At 38.4% G+C, this 22,256-nt stretch overlaps 1 protein-coding gene across 7 annotated transcripts in view; it reads left to right on the plus strand.

Moving 5' to 3' along the window:
* PDE4D (phosphodiesterase 4D) overlaps positions 1-22,256 on the plus strand; it is a 743,908-nt gene that overhangs the window by 565,096 nt on the left and 156,556 nt on the right. Inside the window, exon 1 of one of the 7 annotated variants that reach the window (XM_072416393.1) lies at positions 5,993-6,197. The exons of the other annotated variants lie outside the window; for them this stretch is intronic. Coding sequence (XP_072272494.1) covers positions 6,109-6,197 — 89 coding nt within the window. The 5' untranslated portion in view covers positions 5,993-6,108. Of the gene's footprint in view, positions 1-5,992; positions 6,198-22,256 lie in introns of those variants that run through there. 7 annotated transcript variants of the gene reach the window in all.

Consider the following 22,256-nt stretch of genomic DNA (forward strand, 5'->3'; position numbering starts at 1 on the left):
CAGTAAGTGCATACATATTAAAAAAAAAAAAAAAAAAAACTGGCTTTTAAAGTCCTAGGGTATGTTTGGTGCAATTAAATAGACTAGTTTCATTTTATACAAGGACTGTAATGCTGCACTTAATATAAATTATTTACAGGCGTCTGGCAGACATTTGAATACGCAACATGCATCAGCAGTAAATACTCTTCTTGGGTAACTCAAGGTGACAGTTTTACTTTCAGTAGCATTGTGGGTTCTGTTGTATGATAATATAATCCTTATGTAGTGTCTTTAAATACCTTTTTTCAGATTTATTAATGACAAACTCAGATTTCATAGTGTTACATACCTGACCTAACATTAATTGATTCATACAGTGATATATGATTGTAACAATTTTAGATTAGCATATGCGAAAATGTTCAAAAGGACTATGTTATTATAAAGAGAAGCCGTTACAATAAAAGAGTCATAAAATAAACTTCTAACCTTCATTTTAGATCCTTTATTTAATATTTGAAATAAAGAAAAAACACAACTTGCATTCTTTACAAATGTACACTCAAAGTTAAATAGGGGCCACATTAGAATTAGAATCACTAGTATCTTTCATTATCTTGTCTTTTTTTTTTACTTTACAAGTTTGTTTTAAAACAATATTTGAGATTAGTTTATAAAAAAATCTTTACTTTACCAGTACATATACAATACAGAGCGCACCTATGACACATAAAATGACAATTATGCATTCCCATGGTTTTCGAGAGCATTACTGTTTTGTCCAAAAAATAGGCATGACAGTAACTTCTAAAACAACAACAAAGTATTTTTCTAACATTTATTGTTGGGTATAATAATAATTTCATGTGTAACTGTGAAGTCAGATGGATAAAAGTTAGCAAGAAAGCTGGCATGCAGTATATTTGGATCAATTTCATCAGAGATTTGGCATGCATTTACCATGCTTGTTTTAAACCTTCCTAAGCATGTATGTGCTCCAAGTGTAGATGAATGAATGTTTAAAAACACATGCACACCTACACAGCCTGTGCACTCAATGAGGTTAATTATTTGAATGTGGAATGGTAGAAACAATTCAGAACACATTTACAGCCAGAGTATTCAAGGAGGACAAGGCTAATCATGACTAATCCTCCTCAGCAGGAGGGTGGTGGTAGACATCAGAGCTCTATCTATCTCATGCTTCCAGTCATAGAGGTCTGCAACTGTGTATATTTGGAGTACCTGTCAATGAAAAGAGCAGATGTGGCATCAGTGTTCACTATACTACTTGTCTGTAGTAGGACAACAAAGTGAACTTGTCACATTAAAAAGATCATACAAACTGTACTGTCTATTAACCTCCCTAGCGGTAACCCCGAAGGTAACTAGGGAAGGTTAGTAAATAGAGCGCTTACCTGATCCGTCGGGGTCCCGTGCCGTCCAGCGCCGCGATCTCTGTCTTCTTTCTTCTTCCTGCTTCTGCATCCGATGAGTCACCGGGGGAGTTCCCGGTGACGTCGGTGCGTGTGTACGTCCCGGCCGGGCGGGGCGGGAAATTCAAAATCCATTTGCATTGCATTCAATACAAAATAACTGTATTGAATGCAATACATTGGATTTTTATGTGTAAAAGCAGTACATTGTTTTCAAGAACATATATTTTACAGTCTATATAATAGTATGAGTATAATATTTTTTTTTCATTTAATTTTTTATTTTTTTAAATATATAGATTTTTTAATTTATTCATTTTGTTTTTAAATGATTTTGTGTTTCAAACTTTATTTTACTCATACTATTATAATATACTGTAAAATAAATTTTCATGAAAAACAATGTACCGCTTTTAGACAAAACCGGAAAGAAATGAACCGCTAGGGAGGTTAAATAATCCATATACCATGGGACATTAGGTCACAATAAACATTTGTAGTTTGTTCAAATTCATCCTCTGTGTGCAGCCAGCCAGACCTGGGTACATGCAGTCTTCAGATCTATATTTCAGATTAACATTGGACCTAAGATTTACCTCCTATTATCCTATAATACAGTGTAAGCACGGGTCAATGAAGAGCCTACACTGTTTTTTGGAACATAATGGTGTGACCTGGAGCCGAAGTCAAGAATTGCCTACTTGCTAAGCCTGTGACATTGCAGCTTAGTTTTCAATCTCTTCCTTTCTTTTTGTAGCTCATGCTCTATTCCCTCTCCTCCCCAGTCTGATAACTCTTTGTCTCTCTGCTCCTTCACTCTACTGCTACTTTCTGGTGACATCTCACCCAACCCTGGTCCCCCACACAACCTCTCTCTTCCATACACTTTCAGCAAGATACTCCCTTCTCCTAATCTCATCCCCATTCACCCTACCCATATGTTCCTACCCCCTTTCTCTGGCAGTCTATGGAATGCCAGATCTGTTGGCAATAAATTAACCACTATACACAACCTTCTTCTTTCTAAATCTCTGAACTTCCTGGCTCTCACTGAAATTTGGCTTTCCTCCTCATTGTGGCTATTGTCTTGGCTCCCACACATTCTTTCCCATGACCTACCCACCCTCATCCTTGGTGACTTTAATGTTGCAGTGGATGAGCCCAAGCATCCTTCCATCAGCCAAACTGCTCTCCATTACCTCTTCTTTTGGACTCCCCACACACCTCGCCGGACACACTTTAGACCTGCTATTTTCAAAACTCTGCAACCTCACCCTCCTTGACAAGTCACCATTTCCCCTTTCTGATCACAGCCTCATCAATTTCAACCTAATGAATTTGTGCCCCCCTTTGCCACATCCTAAGCCTTATCAATGGCAGAGAGATATCTGTAACCTTGACCACAACACCTATTCTCAAACTGCCTTACGTCCCTCACCCCCACTCTCTCCAAAATCACCTCCCCTAATGAAGCTGCCACCCTGTTCAACCACTCTTTGCTTGGCTCTGGATAAAGTTGCCCCTGCCACCTTCCGCTACCCCCGTCCTGCTAACCCCTGTCCCTGGCACAACAATCACACCAAACAGCTACAGAAGACTTATAGTGCAGCTGAGCGCAAGTGGAGAAGATCAGGCCTCAGCACTGACTTCATGGACTACAAAGCCAAGCTACACAACTTTAACACTGGGCTCACTGTCACCAAGCAAACTTATTTCTACGCTGCCTTTTCCTCCCAAACTTCCAGCCCACGCAGCCTCTTCTCAACAACTGACTCCCTCCTAAACCCCACGCCTGCTCCCCCACAACAACCTTCTCTGCCCAAGACATTGTCACCTACTTTAGAGAGAAAATGTATAAAATCAGACATGATGTCTCTGCTCACCGTCATTGGCCACGTTAGTAAGGGCTGTTTCAGTGGATTGGGCAGCTCGAAAACCAGACTGGGTAGGGTCAAGGAGAGAGTTGGTGCTCAAGTAGTCGTGAGTCTTTTGTACACAAGGCGCTCAAAAAGTTTGCAAACACATAGGGGAAAGGAGATAGGATGGTAGCTAAAAGTTAGTGAGGGGTCTAGTGGGCGTTTTTCTGTGATAGGGAGAATTATGGCATGTTTGAAGCAGAAGGGGTATATACCAGTAGAAAGGGAGAGGTTGAAAAGTTTGGTTAGGGCGGGGGCCAGGGTGGAGGAATGGGCACAGAGTAGATCAGAGGGAATTGGGTCAAGTGGACAAGGTAGTAGATGGAGATGATGAGAGAAGAGAGGAGACTTCATCCACAGTTACAGGGCAGAAAGAAGCCAGTGATGATTTATAGGTGGTAGGGGTGGTTATGGATGGAGTGGCCCGGTGAGCAAACCAAGAGAGAGGAGTGTCACTGATACCAATGAAGTGCATGATTTGTATTAGAAGGGGGTGATCAACAGTGTCAAAAGCAGAGGAAAGATCAAGGAGAAGGAGGAGGGAAAAGTTGCCTTGCAACTTAGCTCTGATGAGGTCATTGTCCACTTTAGTAAGGGCTGTTTCAGTGGATTCAAAGGGGTTGCAAATGACAGACGAATTCAGACCGTGACACAGGAGGAGAGGACTCTGCCCTGAAGAGCTTACAATCTAAACATTGTGATTGCTGAGACATCCCTGTTGGGAGTGACAGCAGGTGACATTAGCAATAATAAAGATGCAGAATCATAACTGCGGTTGTCAAGGATGTATTATAAGGCGGATAGTGCGTGCTTCCGTTTAAGCACATGGTGGCAGCATACCTGAGATGGTGTGTTGGGCAAGGGGTAACAGAGTGGTTAAACTTGCCCGTGATGGCCTTTCTCAGCCTGCTGGTGCATGGACTGTTGCTAAGCTTGCTGGAAAGTTTATGCGCAGGGGTGTGGGCTGAGAGGGCGTCCATCACAGAATTTTACACTTGCAAACTGGTAGTTTTTAGAGCCGTTTCATTTTAGTACACTTTTGCACTGTTGATCATATTGCTTTGTACTCTATAGACTCACAAGAGGGCTTTTTAAAAGCTAAACTCCATCCATAAAGTCCATAAAAATTTTTGCAAGCTAGTTACTATGTCCAGAAACCAATATAGAACAGTTTCCAAATGCAGCTATATGCAGATTTTTTTCCTGGTTGTATTTCCTCCTTCCTGTAGTTTTAGTAAAGGAGAGTGATGATGAGCTTACATAGGACGTCCCTTCTGTGGGAATTTACAGTCTGCACAGTAGCTGGTCACAATGTAATCCCCCCAAACTATTAACGTGGGGAAAGGGTGCTATAAGGAAGTTCAATCTGCCTACCATACTTACTATACACTTTCACGCTTACCATATACTTGGGTATAAACTTAGATTTTTTTTTTGCCCCCTTTTTTTTTTGCGTCTCAGTTTATACACAGGTGACACCTAGTGACATGCTCTGGAGTTGCATTTATCCCTGGGTTAAAAGATCCCATATATTAAATAAATCCTTTCTGTTTATATTACATAAATTATGTTAGACTAAGTGATATCCTCCCTAGGTCCCTGTCCAGTGAAACAAAGGGGGCAGTGAGGCTGAGGTGGATTAGGCTAGATCAGAGGTTGGCAAACTCCCACCTTTCAGGAATATACGGCCTAGCCAGTAGTTTGTTCCGGCCTAACGCCCCCTGGCCGATCTGGCCTAATCCCGGCCAGCAACCGGCGGCAGAGCCGGAAAAAACTACCAGAGCCAGGGCCACTTGAGCCGCATGCGGCTCTTGAGACTGTGTTGTGGCTCCCTTCCCTATTTACTCCGGCCGGTGTTAACTCTTCTGCCGCTGGGGTAAATAGGGAACATTCCCTCTCCTCCGTATATTGTGGAGGAGTGGGATTTCCCTTCAGGGGGGTGTTTCTGGTAGGGGGCGGAGCTATTAGGGCGGGACTCAAGAGGGAGTACGGCCTAGTGAGCTCCTGCTTACCCCTGAAATGGCCTAGTGGCCAAAAAAGTTTGCTGACCTCTGAGCTAAATGATTCCAGATATTTTTCAGTCAAATAATTAGATGGACTCTTTCTGATTTGTTACGGATTCCTTTACACTTTGTAGGAAGCTCCCCGTGTAAGGCAAAATCAGATTATGCATTTTTAGTACCAGAGCCTGTACAACTGGAGGGAAGGCTAGAGGTCAGATTTAAAAAAACAAAGAAATTAGAGAAAGTGGAGTAATCAAGTTTTTTTTTCTGTTTTGGCTGCAGCCACAAAAGCATGTCACAGTTCTGACATCATTTTCTATTGCCCTTTGCACATACTGCCCTGTTTACTGCCCAGCCAAATAAAGCTAATAGAATGTACTCGGTGCTATTAAGAAATTACTTTGGCACACATGAGTGTGATTTCTTTCTTTTATTTTTAATTAGCTGCTTTTTTTGTAAAGAGATTAGCAGACTTCACTACAGAGATTCCCAATTTATTAAAGAAGTGCTTGGTTCAGTGATCCCGGTGTGTGACAGCTCTTTATTAGAGCAGGTGTCACTCAGCAGGAAATCCTGGTTATCCTTTGCCGTGTGCGTGTGTGCTTGAGCTTCCAGTGTTTCCCCCCCCCCCCCCGGTATATGAGTGCTTGAAGAATCCCCAGGGGTGCCAGGACGGCTTCATGGTCTCTGCACAGTGCTCCCCTATGTCTGCCTGGATATTTATCACCTTCTGGATCACATTTTCCACTTGGCATTAACACTGCCCTCCTCATGGCCTTTCTCTGGGATTCGGCCGGAGCCCCCGTCCCCCGCCTGTCACCCAGATCCAAAATGAGACTCAGGTTTTTAAAGTCCTACAGGTAACTCTATTTAACCATCTATAGTATAGCTGGATCTTGTGTACAACATGATCTTGCTTTTATTTAGTGATTAGTTTTTGACATTTAAATATGTGTTTTTATATATTACAGAACCTAATATTAATTGCTAAGCCCATTATTACCTGCTGGGATTGTTTTTTATTGTATGCCTTGCAAACATTAGTAACATATTTAAATGCTCACTGCTTACATCATGTTTGTTCCATGAGGATTAGTCTGTAGTAAACTGATAGGCTTAGAATGACACAAGTCAGCCATATGTAAAGCAATTTAACCCTTGTACGCTTGAACAAAAACTGATTAATATTGAGCATTGCAGAAAAGAGTTGTTCTGTAGCAATTTGGGTGAACTTGCACTCTGTAGGCGCTGGGTTACAGTTAAATGTGCCAACTGATTGCTGTAGGTTAGATTCACTTTTTAGCTGCAGTTTTCATATATCAGCCATGATTAGTTTTTTTTGTCAAGTGTGAATAGTATTTTACAATACATTATTATTTTTTATCATTGCACATATTTTGAAATATTGAGAATCTTTTGACCTTTTTATTTGCATGATTTTATTATGGTAGGGCCTTGTTGGGTATAAAGAAGAGGCATTTGCTTTATTTATTAATGCTTTCCAATCACTTTGCCATGCTAGTACCTGCTTTTTTTTAAGCCAATGATTTAGTGCACACATGTAAATCATAATGCATTTATGTTGCTTTCCTCCATGTAGTCTTAACCTTGCCAGTGACATATGGCATGCATTGACAACTTGAAAAAGCCTGCCAAATGTCTCATTTCAAGTCAATAATATGCCTTAAAAATGCCTTGGACACCTGTAGGCAAAAAAATGAATTTCAATCCAAAGAGAAAGCACTTGTTTAAACTTTACCACCCATGTGAACTTGTGGCCTAAATGTGCCAGCTACCAAAATGGTGTTTAGGTTGCCAAAAAAAAAATCCCTAGCTATTTCTGGCCCTTCCATGTAGTAACATGGAAATATCACCTTCTCCTTTAAACTCTTTTTTTTCAGGTTTTTATTTTGTTTGTTACGTTAAGTCACAACATAGTTATTCTAAGGCTACGTACACACGTGCAATCATCGTTCATGCATCGTGCAGTCGTTAGTCATTGGAAAGGATCGTGAAAGATCCTTTCCAATGACTACCAACTGCACGATGCATGAATGAGTGCTGTATATACAGCTCTATTCTCCTCTATACAGAGGGGAGGGGAGAACGATGGAGCAGCACCCCGCTGCGCCCTCTCCACTTTTATTACGATCGTTCGTCGTTCATCATCCGTGGATCTGCCAGGACAGTCATTCGGATAAACAACAAGCGCTGTACACACGTAGGATTATCGTCCGTTATCGGCCGAGAACAATAGCACGTGTGTACTTAGTCTAAGTCTCCTGCTAAGAGCAGGTCTATAGTTGCAGTCTTAAAGCATACCTATACTCACAAAATCAACTTTGGCTTATGGATAACATAAGCCTAAGTTTTATTCATCTGAATACTTTTTTTTTTTTTCAGCTTGCTTTGACCTAAACATGAAAAAGGGGTTCTAGCCACACCCCCTGGTCTCTCCACCTAGGCGGTAAAGTGCAATCTGGGAAATGCCATCCTTTCTAGTTCACTCCCATTGCCCTAAATATGCAGCTTTTTTTCTTTCCTTGCCTGGGACTCTCATGTCACTCAAGTGTGACTAATCAGTCTGCAGCTGCTTCCTGCTTCTTTTCAGTGTGTGAGCTCTCCATGCAGAGGGCTCCAGCTAGTGGGGGAGGGAGGGGGAGTGGATGGAGGGAGAAGGTCAGGAGAGGAAGAAAATGTAAACTTGCCAGTCACAAGCTGGGCACTTCTAAACACTTCATAAATCATTATATTTTTCATGGATTCAAGCTGACCCAGCCAGTCCCACCAGGGAAGACTGACATTTTAGTGCAAGTACGTAAGAAAAGATTAATAATTGAAAGACTAGTTTTTGAGTTTAGTTCCTTTTTAAGTAAACACAAGCCTGTGATTGGCCCATGCATTGCAGATCAGTAAATTTGCAATAATGTCCTCTTCCTAAGCTACATGTACTCACCTTTCAGCTACCAAAGATAGGTAAAGAGAACATAACGAGAATGAGATTCTCTTCTTGTGGCAAGCTGATTCTTGTTGGATGGCCTAGGACTGTCACATGTAAGGGTAGAGGACTCAGCCCCGTGTAAACTCTGTCTGCACCGACTGGGAGCTTACATTTGGAGTGGTAAGGGAAAAAAAGTAAGGAGCTTATGTCTGCTGGGTAGTACAGCATTAATTGAACTTTGTTTTCCATTCCCAGTCGTAGTAGAATGTATAAATAGAGAGTACTAAGGGAGCTTCAATACTTAGCTTAACTAGTGGTAATGCAGGCTTTCTCTATTGCTGGTCACATGGCCAAAAGTTTGGCATTTGGTTTTATTTTGTCCCCTGACGGGTAGGATCAAAGTTTAGATGGCTTGACTCTTCAGCAGTGATCTCAACCAATGTCAAGGATTTAGGTCATTTGATTATGCTGAAAACATTTTGCCAGGAAAGAAAAGTATTTCAACTCTTTAGTTTCTCTTTTATTAACTTAGAAGTCTACTAACATGCCCATGGCTTTAGTGTAGCATTTTACTATAGGTCTACTACTTGCAGACAAAAGTCTTCCTTGTGATGTCCATGAGTGCCCATCCCAAACGAACATTTAATAGGGGACCCAAATTATACAGGGCATGGAGAGCTTTTTACTTTTAGAATCAATTATTTAGACAGTAACTATGATTTTTTCAGTAATATTTGATTATCAATTGTTGTGGTTAGGGTAGAATATTTCCAAAAGTCTTCTGTTCTGCCCAGTATCTTCGTCTCCTACATTGCATTAAAAACAATGTAGGCATTCACAGGTTTGCTTTAATGATTTCAAAAACTGTAATACCAGATCCCAACAAATAGTGGTGATGCAGGAGCAATGGGAAACTTCAGTGTACTGATCTGGTAAATACATAGGGGAAGCTGCAAAAAGAGTATATACCGTGTTTCCCCGAAAGTAAGACCTACCCCGAAAATAAGACCTAGCACTTTTCCCCCAACCTGCCCTAATATAAGACCTACCCCGAAAATAAGACCTAGTAGAAAAATAAAAAAAAAATAAAAAAAATAAAAGCAAACATAAATTAAAACAGTACTCACCGAGCGGGAGACAGCGGGCGTACACACAGCGGGCTCACACACAGCCGCACAAGCCGATGCTTTCCTTGTAGTTCCGGCTCCTGTCTCAGGCGGAGTGATATTACATGCACTTCGCCTGTCAGAAGCTGAAGTGCATGTAACCAGGCTAGTTCTAGTGAGCTCTTAAAAATGTGTTAAAAAAAAAAAATTAAAATAATATACTCACCTGATACCCGATCCTGCGTGTGTTTCTGGCTGCAGCAGCGTCTCTCTTCTCTCCTCTGCCAGCATCGTGTCTTTTCCTGTTTGTAAAGCAGGAAAGAAACCGGCACAGCGCCACCTGCTGTTCCATGTCCTAACTGCCGAACAGTGGAGAAAAAGCACAGAGTGATCAGAAGGGGAATTTGTAAGGGGAATTTGGGAATATGGTGTGTTTTTTTTCATTAAAAAAAGTATATAACACCTACCCTGAAAATAAGACCTAGTGTGTTTTTGGAAGCCCAAAAAAATATAAGACAGTGTCTTATTTTCGGGGAAACACGGTAGCAAGTTACCACATAGAGGGGTCAGACACAGCAAATTTCAGTTTCATGGATAGACTATTCATATTTAATAATTAATTAATTTTAGGTTGAGCTTCCTTTTCATGTCCCTTAGTAATCCTCGGTGGTGAAATCTCCCCAATGTAATTTCTTGCTGTATTTCTACCAAGTTTGATGTTCCTATATTATTAAAAATAAAAAGGGTTGAAAATAAATGAAAAACGCTTCAGGAAAAGTTTGAGTGCTTGTACTAGGCACGTTGGCCTGGAAATGTGTGGAGATCTTACCACCTGAGTCATTGAGAGGTATAAGAAATCTTTAGAATACTATAGAATCTATTGAAAGCTGATATATCAGTCTTACATGGACTTTCACCATTGAGGACAAATAGTAGGGTAAATGCTTGGCAGGCCCCCCTTTTGCTGGTACATACCTTCCATAAGCGGCCAAATGTCAGGTGTCACATTGCACAGGGGAGGGCGTTTACCTTTGTGAAGTCTTTGCCTTACATAGATCCTAAAACCTATACAGGAACCGGGGGGGGGGGCTCCAACTGTTAAAAAACATGTAGTAGAGCAAGTGGAAGGTATGTATCATCATTGGAAGGGGCCTGTTAATTTTCCCTGATTGGAGAAAGGACAGGCACGCTTTAGGCTTTAGAACCCCTCTAGAACAATATTATTGATGTGTAACCCAGTGGTGAGGCAGCAATGTACATAGTATGTACATAGTATTGTGCAGCTTTGTGTAGTAAGATGATACTCAATATACTTTTGACCTTTTGAAGCCTGTGTTGTTTTTTTATTATATAGCTATAATTGTGTGTACAGTTCACTCAAGCCTTCTTCAGGAACCTGGTAAGAATATTTTTGTGTTTACTCCATTGTAATGATTCTCCCTTCCTACATGCAGAAGTGGTTTCTGTAGTTCATTTTGATTTTAGTTTGTGAAGAAAGAAATGATTAGTCAATGGCTGCACAGTTCTTACACAATTAAGCCAATAAAATCTTTCTAATTCTTCTGTGTTAAACTAATTCACATTGTCAAATCTAAGTGAATACTATGAATTACTCAATTTTAAAATTAGTACATTGAATATGGCCATATGTGGTATACACAGCGTTAGCCAATAGCTTGTGGCAATATTCAGATTTCAGTTTAGTGTTTTTACAGCAGTGAATTAAAAATTTCTCATTGGTTGCTATGAGTATTTTTTATTTTACTGAATAAGAACTGAGTTTGTGTTGTGAAATCCAACATTATGAAATAAGTCTCCAATGGAGTCTCTCATGCTTAAAGTAGTTTACTAGGAGATGATCAGATTGACTGGAGGAAATTTTACACAAAGCTATATAATGCCGATTTATTCAGCAGCATCGGTCTAATTATGTCTGTGGTTCATCTGTAGTTAAACTTACATCTTACTTCTTACAGTTTGCATCGGTATTCAAATATTTCAGGAATTTGTACAGACCCAAATATAGGGAGATATATACCAATCACCACCACCACCACAGGGTTTCTGATGGCAAGGGACAGGGCAGTGGTATATATGGCTGTCTTGTTGGAAACCCCTCATTGACGAGCAGAATCCCCTCTTGTGGCCACGGAAAGCTCTACTTCCGGTACACTCCTGGGTACATTGGAGATGGCATTACTATTGTTTACAGCTGACAGCATGGATTGTAGGGGCACTAGTTCGCAGTGGCTAGATCCCTGTATATGCACAGCCTAGTTAAATTAAATGTTCTTTGTGGAGCAGAAAAATAACTGTAATTTTCGTTTGGAAGTTCAGGTATCATCCAAGTTCCTCTTTATTAGATCTAAAAAAGCATCTTTATCGTCCATGAAAGTGTATTGTAGAGTGGCTGTGGACATACATTATAGAAAGTCTTGACCACAGAGTTGTGGTTAGTCACTTCAGGTCATGCTTAAAATTGTGCAGTTATACCTATCATAGCTAAAGACTCAGAAAAAACATCAACGCTATTATAACACCTGGTTGGGGACCACTGGCCTGAGCCAAGGAAATAGGCATCGCAAACTATGCCAACAGCTTGGGATTTTGCAATGCAGGGGATTCAGTTATGATTACCTGATGCATTTACAGTATTTTGTAAATCCTAGTGGACAAAAAAAATAAATATATAGACCAAGAACATAATGATATGAAAATAATTTCTTAGCAAACATACTGTTGAATTAGAATTGTGCATTTCTTAGGAGGGTAACTACATTTGAAAGAAACCTGTGTGGAGAAAAATATAATGACTGCTGTTGCTTGACCAGATTTTAGTCGTGCTGGTTAGATAATTCCAGTACATTGAAGTATGGACTGGTAAATTTAGTGTAATTTCAGAACTTATTTTTTCCAATAACTGTTATTGTGGGTTTCCCTTTGCTTCATGGCCAAAAAGTCACAGAGCTATTACCCTGACCTGGGTCATTGCAACATACTTTAAATTTTGGGGATCATATATTATAATCAGATCCATCTCAATGATCTGTGTGAGCCCCAGCTATTACACCAAGTGAAAAGTATTTGTATGTCTGACTTTATAATGCACAATGTGACATGGAGTGTTCAGTGGCAATTTATTTTAAGGCCAGTTGTTATGACATGAGTGACATGTTTACTTGGAGTCTCATGACAACTTGCCCCAACCCCTAAAAATAGAATTGCTGAAATATGTGCCTGTAACACACCAGATGAAGTTCTTAGAAGCCTGTGTAGAGAAGTACATTCAATTAATATATTCAACTCTGGCTAACTTTTTTCTTTAATGGAAAATTCAGTTGCAGTATTGTTACATACAGGTTTCAATGTGAGTACTGAATGTTGCTTTAAGCAAGCAGCTTTAGCTTCTAAAAGGCCTAGTTTACACTAATCTTTTAATGGTAAATTCCAAATAGCAAAATTATGAGTTTATCCTAAAATGTTTGGTGTGAACCAGGGCATTTTCCTTTGGCAGAGTTAAGAAGAAAGTTGAGAGAAGAAAAAAACACATCAACATGGGCAAAAATGCCTTCTATTTTCATTGGGGGTGTTCTGGTGCATTTCCATGTTTTTTGGTGTTTTAAGGTACCCAAACAATGCATTCTGTTTTTTCTATAGTGACAAAAATTGCCTACTATGTGTAAAAGTAACAATGCAGTACCTGGAGCTAAGGCAGAAATCATATCTTTCCGACAGAACCTGCTTTATATCGCATTAATTATGGATTTGTGCACTGTTACAGTGTAGACTCAAATCATTGAACTCCATTACCACAATGCAGTGCACAACACACCTATGTGGCTGCACTATTGAGGCCATATAGATGTCAACCATTGCTTAAAGAACACTTGAGTTCCAGTTTTGAAATCGGTCACTTTAAGCAAGAATCCAACCAGTATTAACAAAGTGTATGCTTAAATAGTCAACACTTCCATTTAGATGTGTGTTTAAAGTAAAATTGCACCCATGTTTTTCTTTTTATAGAAGGTTTACTGGTGTACTGACACATGGATTAAAGATGCAAAGTCCAAGCAAGCGTCATTTGTAATTACATTACATTACATTAGAAATTGGTGATGGTAAATTTTTGAATTGCCTGTATACATTTTATCAAAATATTATTAGGAAGCTCTGTAGTCAGTTGTGAAAAATAATCACTGCAATTAATATAAAAATTATATCTGTATTTAGGCCACACGGATGTTTACATCTGTATCTAAATCTGAGATCATTTACATTGTAGCCTTTGAATCTGAAACATTCCACAACAGGAATGTCATTTTTTAATGTTTTTTTTTTCACAAAACTGTGTTAATTTATTCCCTGGCACAAAGTTTGTCCTGGCAAGCTTTATGTCCAAAAACTTAAATATTGATTTAAGAGAGATCTGTACAGCAAACCTTTTCATACATGTAGAAGAAGGGCTCTTTGAATGTAAATTATGCCATGCCAGTTCATGTCCTGACACACCTGTGTGGATATTCATGCTGAGGTTTGACATTTAATGCAAAGTGGCCTGCGTATGGTGCAAAATGTCTTCATCATAGAGAAAATTCCAGTTGACTGTGTACTAACCGGATTTAGGAAGGTTGACTTTAGGTAAATAAAACCTTGTAATATTTACCAGCAACATAGATTTACTTACTCAGGGTTCTCCTTTCCATCTAAACATATTTGTAGTGCACAAGATCACTAAGCATAAATGACCATCTTGCTAACAACCTCATGTTGTGGGAACACAATTTAACATTAGAAATGTATTGTGTAGTTCTTCCCAGGACCAACCATATAATGCTGTAATGCTGTTCTCTTCAGATGACATCTTGCTTCCCTATGATCCCCCATTTAAAATACTTTCTGCCTTCACTCTACTGGGTCTCAATCATCCAAAATCAATTAGGAAGTTGAGTAATGCAGATGACAGTGTAGTGTTTTGATTCCTGGTGGGGACAGATTCATGTAAACAAAGTTGTTTTTTTTTTTTATGTGTTTACTGTAACTTGATTGCATTGTTTCCTGGACAATATTCGGTATTAAGGAAATGATTGAACATATAGGTTGGAGTCATTCCTTGTGTTGAATCTATATTGTAGAGGCCCTCCTACTGGACCTGTAGGTGTGTATGAGATGGATCTTCTCATAGTTCAGAAGGCAAGTACCGTATTTTCAGGCGTATAAGACAACCCCCAACTTTGTGCGAGATCTGAGAGGCAGAAGGAACAGTACAGTACTGGTAATTGGAGGAGGGATACAGGAGGAGGTAACAGCCTACACTGCTTCACACTCCTCTAAGGCGCAACCCTCCGAGTCAATGGGCGGGTTCCCCTGGAGAGCCAATCCAGGCTCACGTTCTCCTGTGCAGGCTCGCGTTCTCCTGTGCACCTTGCTTCCCCTTTGCTTCATACTCCCCGCACAGAGCGGGGACTCGACCGCGCCGGACATATGAAGCAAGGGGAAGCAAGCTGCAGGTAAGTACCCGGCGTATAAGACGACCCCCGACTTTGGCACAGATTTTTCGGGGTTAAAAAGTTGTCTTATATGCCGGAAAATACGGTAGTTATTTTACTTTAGGTATATTAGTAGCATTTCAGTTTTTAGAACAATCACTAAGAAGTGAGATATACCCACAAAAGTGGCTTTTAGATTACACAGACTATATCCAGAATGTTGTTGTATCAAGTAATGAGTTCATTCATCCGTTGACCAACAACTACCTCTTCTGCATATTTACCCTGGTGATATTGAGTAATAATTTTGCTTGTTTGCTGTTGAGTCAACAATGCTGACAATGTGGCAGAGATGTAACAGGCAGCAATACATGTGCGTAGTAGTGTTATATGATCTCCCACCAACTGACATGGTTATATAGATGTCATATTTTATTAATATGGCTTGTAGGCACTCTATATTAGAATGTTCCTATTACACATGCACACTGAAACCTAAAAGTAAAGTTCATGCATCTGGTCCCTTGATCATTAGCAGGACTTGCTGCTTGATGTGCATTAGTATGATGATAAGTTAACTAAGATCATTACAATTCTGTGCTGTAATTCTGTAGTTTTACCACTGTGGTTTGAAATGTTTTGTGGGAATCAGTGGTATGGCGATTTATTAACTGTTGCTTTCAGTGCCAGCCAGCTAACCATATGGTTGTTCACTGTTGGTAGACTTTCGCTTTAAGCTTCCAAAGCAAAAAAAAAAAGTCTATAAAATAGAAAATTTCTGGTCTGTATTATTAATTTACGCAGAGATATTCTCCCAGGCAGCAGACATTCATAATAGGTATTTGCATGTTCAAGTAGCCTGAAATAGTTTGATGAATGTGCACAGACCTTTAATATCATGAATTCATGGGTTCAAACCTCAAGGCCTTCTTTGTCTGTTCCAGACCCCAACATTGCATCATCCGTGCACTAATGGTAGGCACTAATGGTAGAGTCCTGTAATGAAGCCGGCAAAACTGGCTGAAAAGTTAGTCCAGCAAATCCACTGTGTTGCCAACCCAAACAGGAGTTTAGGAGCGCACAATACTTTTGGCAAATGAACAGATATTATACTGTATTTACAGAGGAGAAAATAAAAATAAATATTAACTATACAACAAACAACACATAGGTAAAGTTCCACTTTAAAGTATTTATCTGCTTTAGGTAAAAACTTTTTTTTTTTTTCAAAAGTGTAAGTCTCTACACTTTTAACCAGTAGCATTGCCTTCCAGTAATTAAATTGTTAACTCGGAGTACCATCAATTATTTGTTTTAGTTATTTTTTCTATTCTGAGGAAGATGAGAAATGTTTTCAAGCCTTGTAAATACAGCCTGGAATTTGTGTTATGTGCATGAGGTACAAATCAGACATTTTGCATAAACAAGCCTGGGAAAACCCAGTTTAACTTTATTAGAAATCAATGTTTCTCCTTTCATGTTTGCTCAGAATTTATTGGTCTTAAGTGTACATTGTGAAATAATTGAACAAAATAGTCAGATAGAATCATGAAATCAAGGGTAACTTGTTACAGTATATAAACTATAATGCCTTGAAATATATCTTAGATAATGTAGAATAAAAATGTTTGGTGAGGGTTGTCTGAGTTGTAAACATATTGAGTATTTTTGAGGGAGCTGCAGTATGTCTAATTGAGAATTTTAAAGGGTTAGGAAGTAATATCTAAAGTTTGCATTATCGAGTGGGGGAAAGTATAAAAAAATATATACTGTATATAAAAAAGGACCACACTAGGACACCTGGAAGGAAAGGGTGAGGAGAGAAGAGGAAAGCAGAACTCTTTCTGTATTGTTACATGGTAATGTTTCTTGTGTATGTACTATTGTAGGTCAATGCACATTAGCCAAGGTGATCCAAATTCAGCGAAACCAATTTTGATTTGAATTGGTGACTGCAATCACAGGCACCAGCATCCATCTTTGAGAGGGCTGCATCAGAGTTGGACCTGGGATCTTTTACTCCAGAGCAGGCTCTTCCTAAAGTCCTAAAATTCAGGCTACCTTAATTCTGACGTGGATTTATTTCCCCTTTTGAACATAAGAGGTCAAAAATTATTACAAACGATGACCAGAGCCACAACCTGATCATGGCCATACAACTATTTTTTTTCGGGTTTCCTCATGAATTTTCAGCCCTCCTTTCATGGAGGTTTTTCATTTTAAAAGAATGGGTAAAACATAAAAGGAGCACATGTGCAGAAACTTATGATGACCAATGATGTCTCAACATTTATTATTTGGTAAGATTAATAAAGAATCAGCATTATCGCTATTCCCAGAACTTTTTTCATAGTTTCTTTTCTATTTATATATAGTATGCATAATAATCAAGATTTTTTTTAAGGAGTCGATACATATGCTAGAGCACACTATAGAAGTGTCATTACTCTAAACAGATTTATCAGAAGACGGACACCTATAGACAATAAAAAACCCCTTGACTATCATTCACAGTACAGCCAAGTGCCTGCCATGAGGCTTGAAAATTTCATGAATAATGTTGTAAACAGAAGATAGAACAGACGTCATTTTGGCACTGCTAATTAAAATTCAAATAAGCAAACCATGAAAACTGGAGACAGTTTTTTTCTATTCTTGTTCAAAATGATTTTGAGAAGAACCAGCAAAGTATTTTACTTGTATAAAAAAGACAGTGGTTTTGTAAATTTGGAATACTTTATAAAATACACATAAACTTGGCACTGTTCTCTCTGAATACAAAAGATTGTTTGCTATTGGCAACAACACAACTTTTGCTGTACTTTTCATAAATCAGCTATCAAGTCTCTTTATAGGATTTTTAACCTAAACAAATTGTAAAACAAAACTATTACCTACTGTACAATATATAATTATACTTTCACAGACCTAGCACTCCCTTTAGTTTTTTAGAATAGAAAAAACTTGTATAGTCAAGAATATAATGCACTGGAACCATTGGTAAAAAACATTGTTGTTCTCTACTGTTTCTCAGCTTTATTAGACTTGTGTAGATGAGCTTGTTTTGTACATTTCCGTAAGCACTTTTAACTGAACCAGGACTTGCAGTTAAAAATGGTATTTAGTCCTCTAAATTTTCTTCTATTTCTGTTTACATCTTTTGACCAATGAATATAATATGTTATGTTGTATCTGTTTGTTCTTGCAATGTGTTTAAAGGCATCAAACTTGGGAAATGTGCTTGTATTGCAGAGATGTACTGCATTTTTTTTTTCAGTTGTCCTGATGTGCAATTTAAAGTGTCAAATACAAATACAAATGCAAGTCACATGCAAAAAAATAGCATTTGGGTCACTTTATGCTAAAGGAGCACAATCACAAAAATATTATTCCAGAAAAAGTATTTGTCCTTGCTTTTCTTCATAATTATTTGCAGACAAAGCCATCCAGCAAAAGTTAGTTTCCGGTATGTGACAAGCTATACCTGCTCTGGGACAGTCGTGGCGCTTGTCAGCATACCAAGCAAATAGAGCAGACCTTCTGCATTCACTACTCCACAAATATGAATACATTTATGTAAACGATAGCTGGGCAACTATTTTTGTAGAAAAAGATCAGCAATGGAAGGCTCATTTTTCTTCTTAGTACAAGTTTCCTCAAAATAAGAATACCAGACTAACTCTACCTAAAGCTTGTACCTTTTAAGAACAAATGTATTGATTTCCAAAGTGAAGGCACTCCAATTACATGAATATGTGTCATGCCAAAAGCCACATACTAAGTTTATGGAGTTCTGAGCTGCTCTGAAGCTCAATGGAAGTTTGCTGTCCACATCCCTGGACACCAGTAGTGTCACGCTGTTATTTCATTAAACAAATGTGGGTATTCTGTGTTTTGTCCATGACTGGACAATGTTACTGTATATTTATTCCCTCTGTGCAGTCTTTACATTACTGTATTTTTCCTCTTGTCCTTTCTTTCACCCCTTCTTTTGTTTGAATTAATTTTTCATTTACACAAATACAGGTACTGGAAATGAAAATGAAATGTCTTATTGTAAAACGTAAATCTCTGAAAACCTGATCAGAAGGTCTCTTATGACCATAATTCAGAGCCTATTTCGTCACTAGGGGCCAGTTTCCAAATGAGCTGTAACAGTTCGAATATCTGGAAGCTATCACACAAGCTCCAGTATTGTGATCTTTACTCCATCACAATGACAGAAGAGTAGAAAATTAACCAGTCACCTTATTAACGGGTTTGTTATGTAAATGTGACAAGGTTAGAGATTTATTATAGGATGTCCATAGTTTGCAAGGGAAGCATAATAAAGAAGTAGGAGCACGCTATGAGAGAGGCCAAATTGGTTGTGTTTACTGGCTTCAGTACCCTGGGAAGTGTATGTCCGGTGCTCAGAATTCTAAAATAAGGGTAAATGTTAATTGTAGCTTAGGTCAAAAAGTAAAATTCAATTTCCATTTAAATTTTTTGTGTTATTATATCGTAGCCACATTTAGCTTTTCTTGTCACATGATTCTGACCTATCTAACCTTTTACTAAATTTACTAAAGGCCTTGCTCCGAACAATAATCCTAATATTTTGTAAGTAGAATTTAATTTTGTATCATGAGATATAAAGAAAATAAGGATAGCTTGACTACATATCTAAGATAAAAACTGTTCAAGAATAAACTGTTCAGGTAAATGTTGAAGAAATAAATTAAACTTACTCGTCACTGGAGAAATCCTGTGCGTCAGATCCCAGATTTGACAGCTGCCAGTTACAATACATTTTAGGTGAATGTTTCCCAGGACTACTCATTGGGGTATTTTTTTCAAAGTATTTTCTATTTTGAATAGTTGAAGTATTTATTATTTCATGGTAGAACAGTACAATTCCCCCATGACTGTAGAAGAGTTTTCTTTAAGGTATCTATCTGTTGGTTACTCATTTATTTTGATGGTGGGGAACACAACTGGAAGAAAGGTGCACAGGAACACTAAAAACTTCATGGTATATGGGAATAGAGCTAGAACTCTTACAAGAAGATCTCACCAACAAGAGATTTAAAAGCCATCGAAGTAGACCAGCATACTAGACTTTGAAATACGGGAATATTCCTTCTAGGTCACCTATTACATGTAGTATATCGACTAATAATTAAATAAATAAAAGTGGAGTATGTAGCTGTTTACATTGCTCAGACTGCATATTACATTTTAATGTGTAATAATCTTCCTTAAAGCAAACAAAACCATATTTGCTCACTCCAATACATGAAGATTGACACCATTCTTCACAAATCGAGGTCACACAGTGACTCCGTCTTGCGTCAATTAGGAATTTAAACATTGGTCTCCTATGTATCAATAGTACTTGACACTGATATCACAGGACATGCTTGTGCCTTTAGTCCAGCATCATTCAAACTGAAATTTACTACACAGTTTTTGACTATGTATCAAAGCAAGCAAATCAACTTTTTCCAAAAAGAAGGCTCTAGGATTAGGCATTTGTTTTCCATATATCCAAATCATAGTAGCTGGTCACATGCAGATGGACTTGTTTAGTAATGTTGGAAGCATTTAACCACTCAAAAATGCAAACAGCTTCCTTAGTTGAACATTATGAAATGTGTCCAATTACACAACTACTACGAACTACTAAAAGCTACTGCACATTTGTGTTAATGTGAATCTCCACTGGTAAAATTGTCATTTTTATCTAATCCATTCTATTGCTCGACAGAAAAAGGCTCTCCTAGCTCAGTTTGGATCAGACATCTGACATTCTCTCCTGGCTGCCAAAGAAAGTCAGATGTCCATTCTAAATGCCCTTATATTTTTCATATAATTGTGACTGCACATTAATCTTTTGACAGTCATTCACAGTGAGAGCATAGAAGAAAATAACAATGAAAACAGCTGTCCGTGAAGAAATTAGGAACTCACCCACTCTCCCATCACAGGATCAGACCTGCTTGCTAAACATCCTGGGGGGACAGTAGCGCAGGGCTGTGGACACAACAAAAGTTGTGTTCATACAGGTGAAATGTTTTGCGAGTTCTTCTTCTGCCCCTCCCTAGAATGCAGTTTTACAAATGCCAACATTGCCGTTGCAGTTTTACAAATGCCAAATAAAATACAAACAATCTTACAATGCCCCTTCACATACACCAACAAAGGAATGGCCTAGCCAATCCAAGCAATTGAATGAAAATTCAAATGTCAAAAATACAAAAGTTACAATGTCATCTGTGGATTCTAGGTGGGAACGTATTGGGGATTCGGCATAGGTAAGCAACATGGTAGATGGCATAAGAAGTCTTGTTCAGCCAGTCATATCCATGTTCAGAGTAGGATAAAGGAAAATATTGGTCGGAGTCCTGCACACAACATAAATAATTTACAGGAAATTAAACTATTACTAATTCCAGTCAAGAATGGAAAACCTTTTCCTTTCGTGCCATCACTCATTGACTTTGGTAGATAGTTTACATTTTTATTATTGTTATAATTTGTTAACATTTAACTGCAGTTCATATTAAATATACAACTGAGTAAATTTAACAATTTTTGCAAAAAAAAAAAAATTTAAAGTGAAACTAATCTCAGAAGAATGAAGCAATGTTAATGTGCCAGCAGACAATATTTCATCTTTCAGGAAACAGAAATAATGTAATTAAGTTAGCTAGATGAATGTCTGACCTTAAATGTCAGTACAGATTATATTCAAAAGAGAGGGAACAGCATTGAGCTATTTGTTCCATGTGGAGGAGAAAAGGTTACAGTGAACTATACATACAGTAAAAGAAATCATTGTATTGGTTTATGGCAGATAAAGAATGTTAATGACCTATTATGGGTTTAAAGCTGCAATTGTTTGCCTGAATACACTCTGATAAAGGCAGAACTATTATACACCCTTTGAAGGGTGGTAATCAGGAGAATTTTACGCTCTGGACTCGCTGGATTGTATTTGTAGGTGTTACATGCTTTGATACTTGTAAATGGAAGCCTGATTTTTAGAATCATTGTTAGATTTCAATTGCTGGCTCAGAATCGGAGACTGAAATCTAAGAACTCTCCCCTGAACAGGAAGTGACTAAACGTTCATGTTTTTATTGGGAGATTTCTAGTATTGTTACCAAGCAAGGAAGAAGGAAGGTTCCCCAACAGGGGCACAAACATCAGACAAATGTAGTAGTTAATGCTTTTCTTGCTTTTCTGGAATTCTGATTCCACATTGGACTTATCATCCTGTATTTATTTCAAACACCTTTTAAGGCTGGATTCATGCAGCTGCATGGATGTGCATTGAGTGCCATTTAGAGTGATTAAATGACACTGCAGCAAACCAATCCTTGTAACAAACAGTGTAATGTA

Source organism: Pyxicephalus adspersus, chromosome 6 (genome assembly GCF_032062135.1).
Source record: "Pyxicephalus adspersus chromosome 6, UCB_Pads_2.0, whole genome shotgun sequence".
NCBI classification, from domain to species: Eukaryota; Metazoa; Chordata; class Amphibia; order Anura; family Pyxicephalidae; genus Pyxicephalus; species Pyxicephalus adspersus.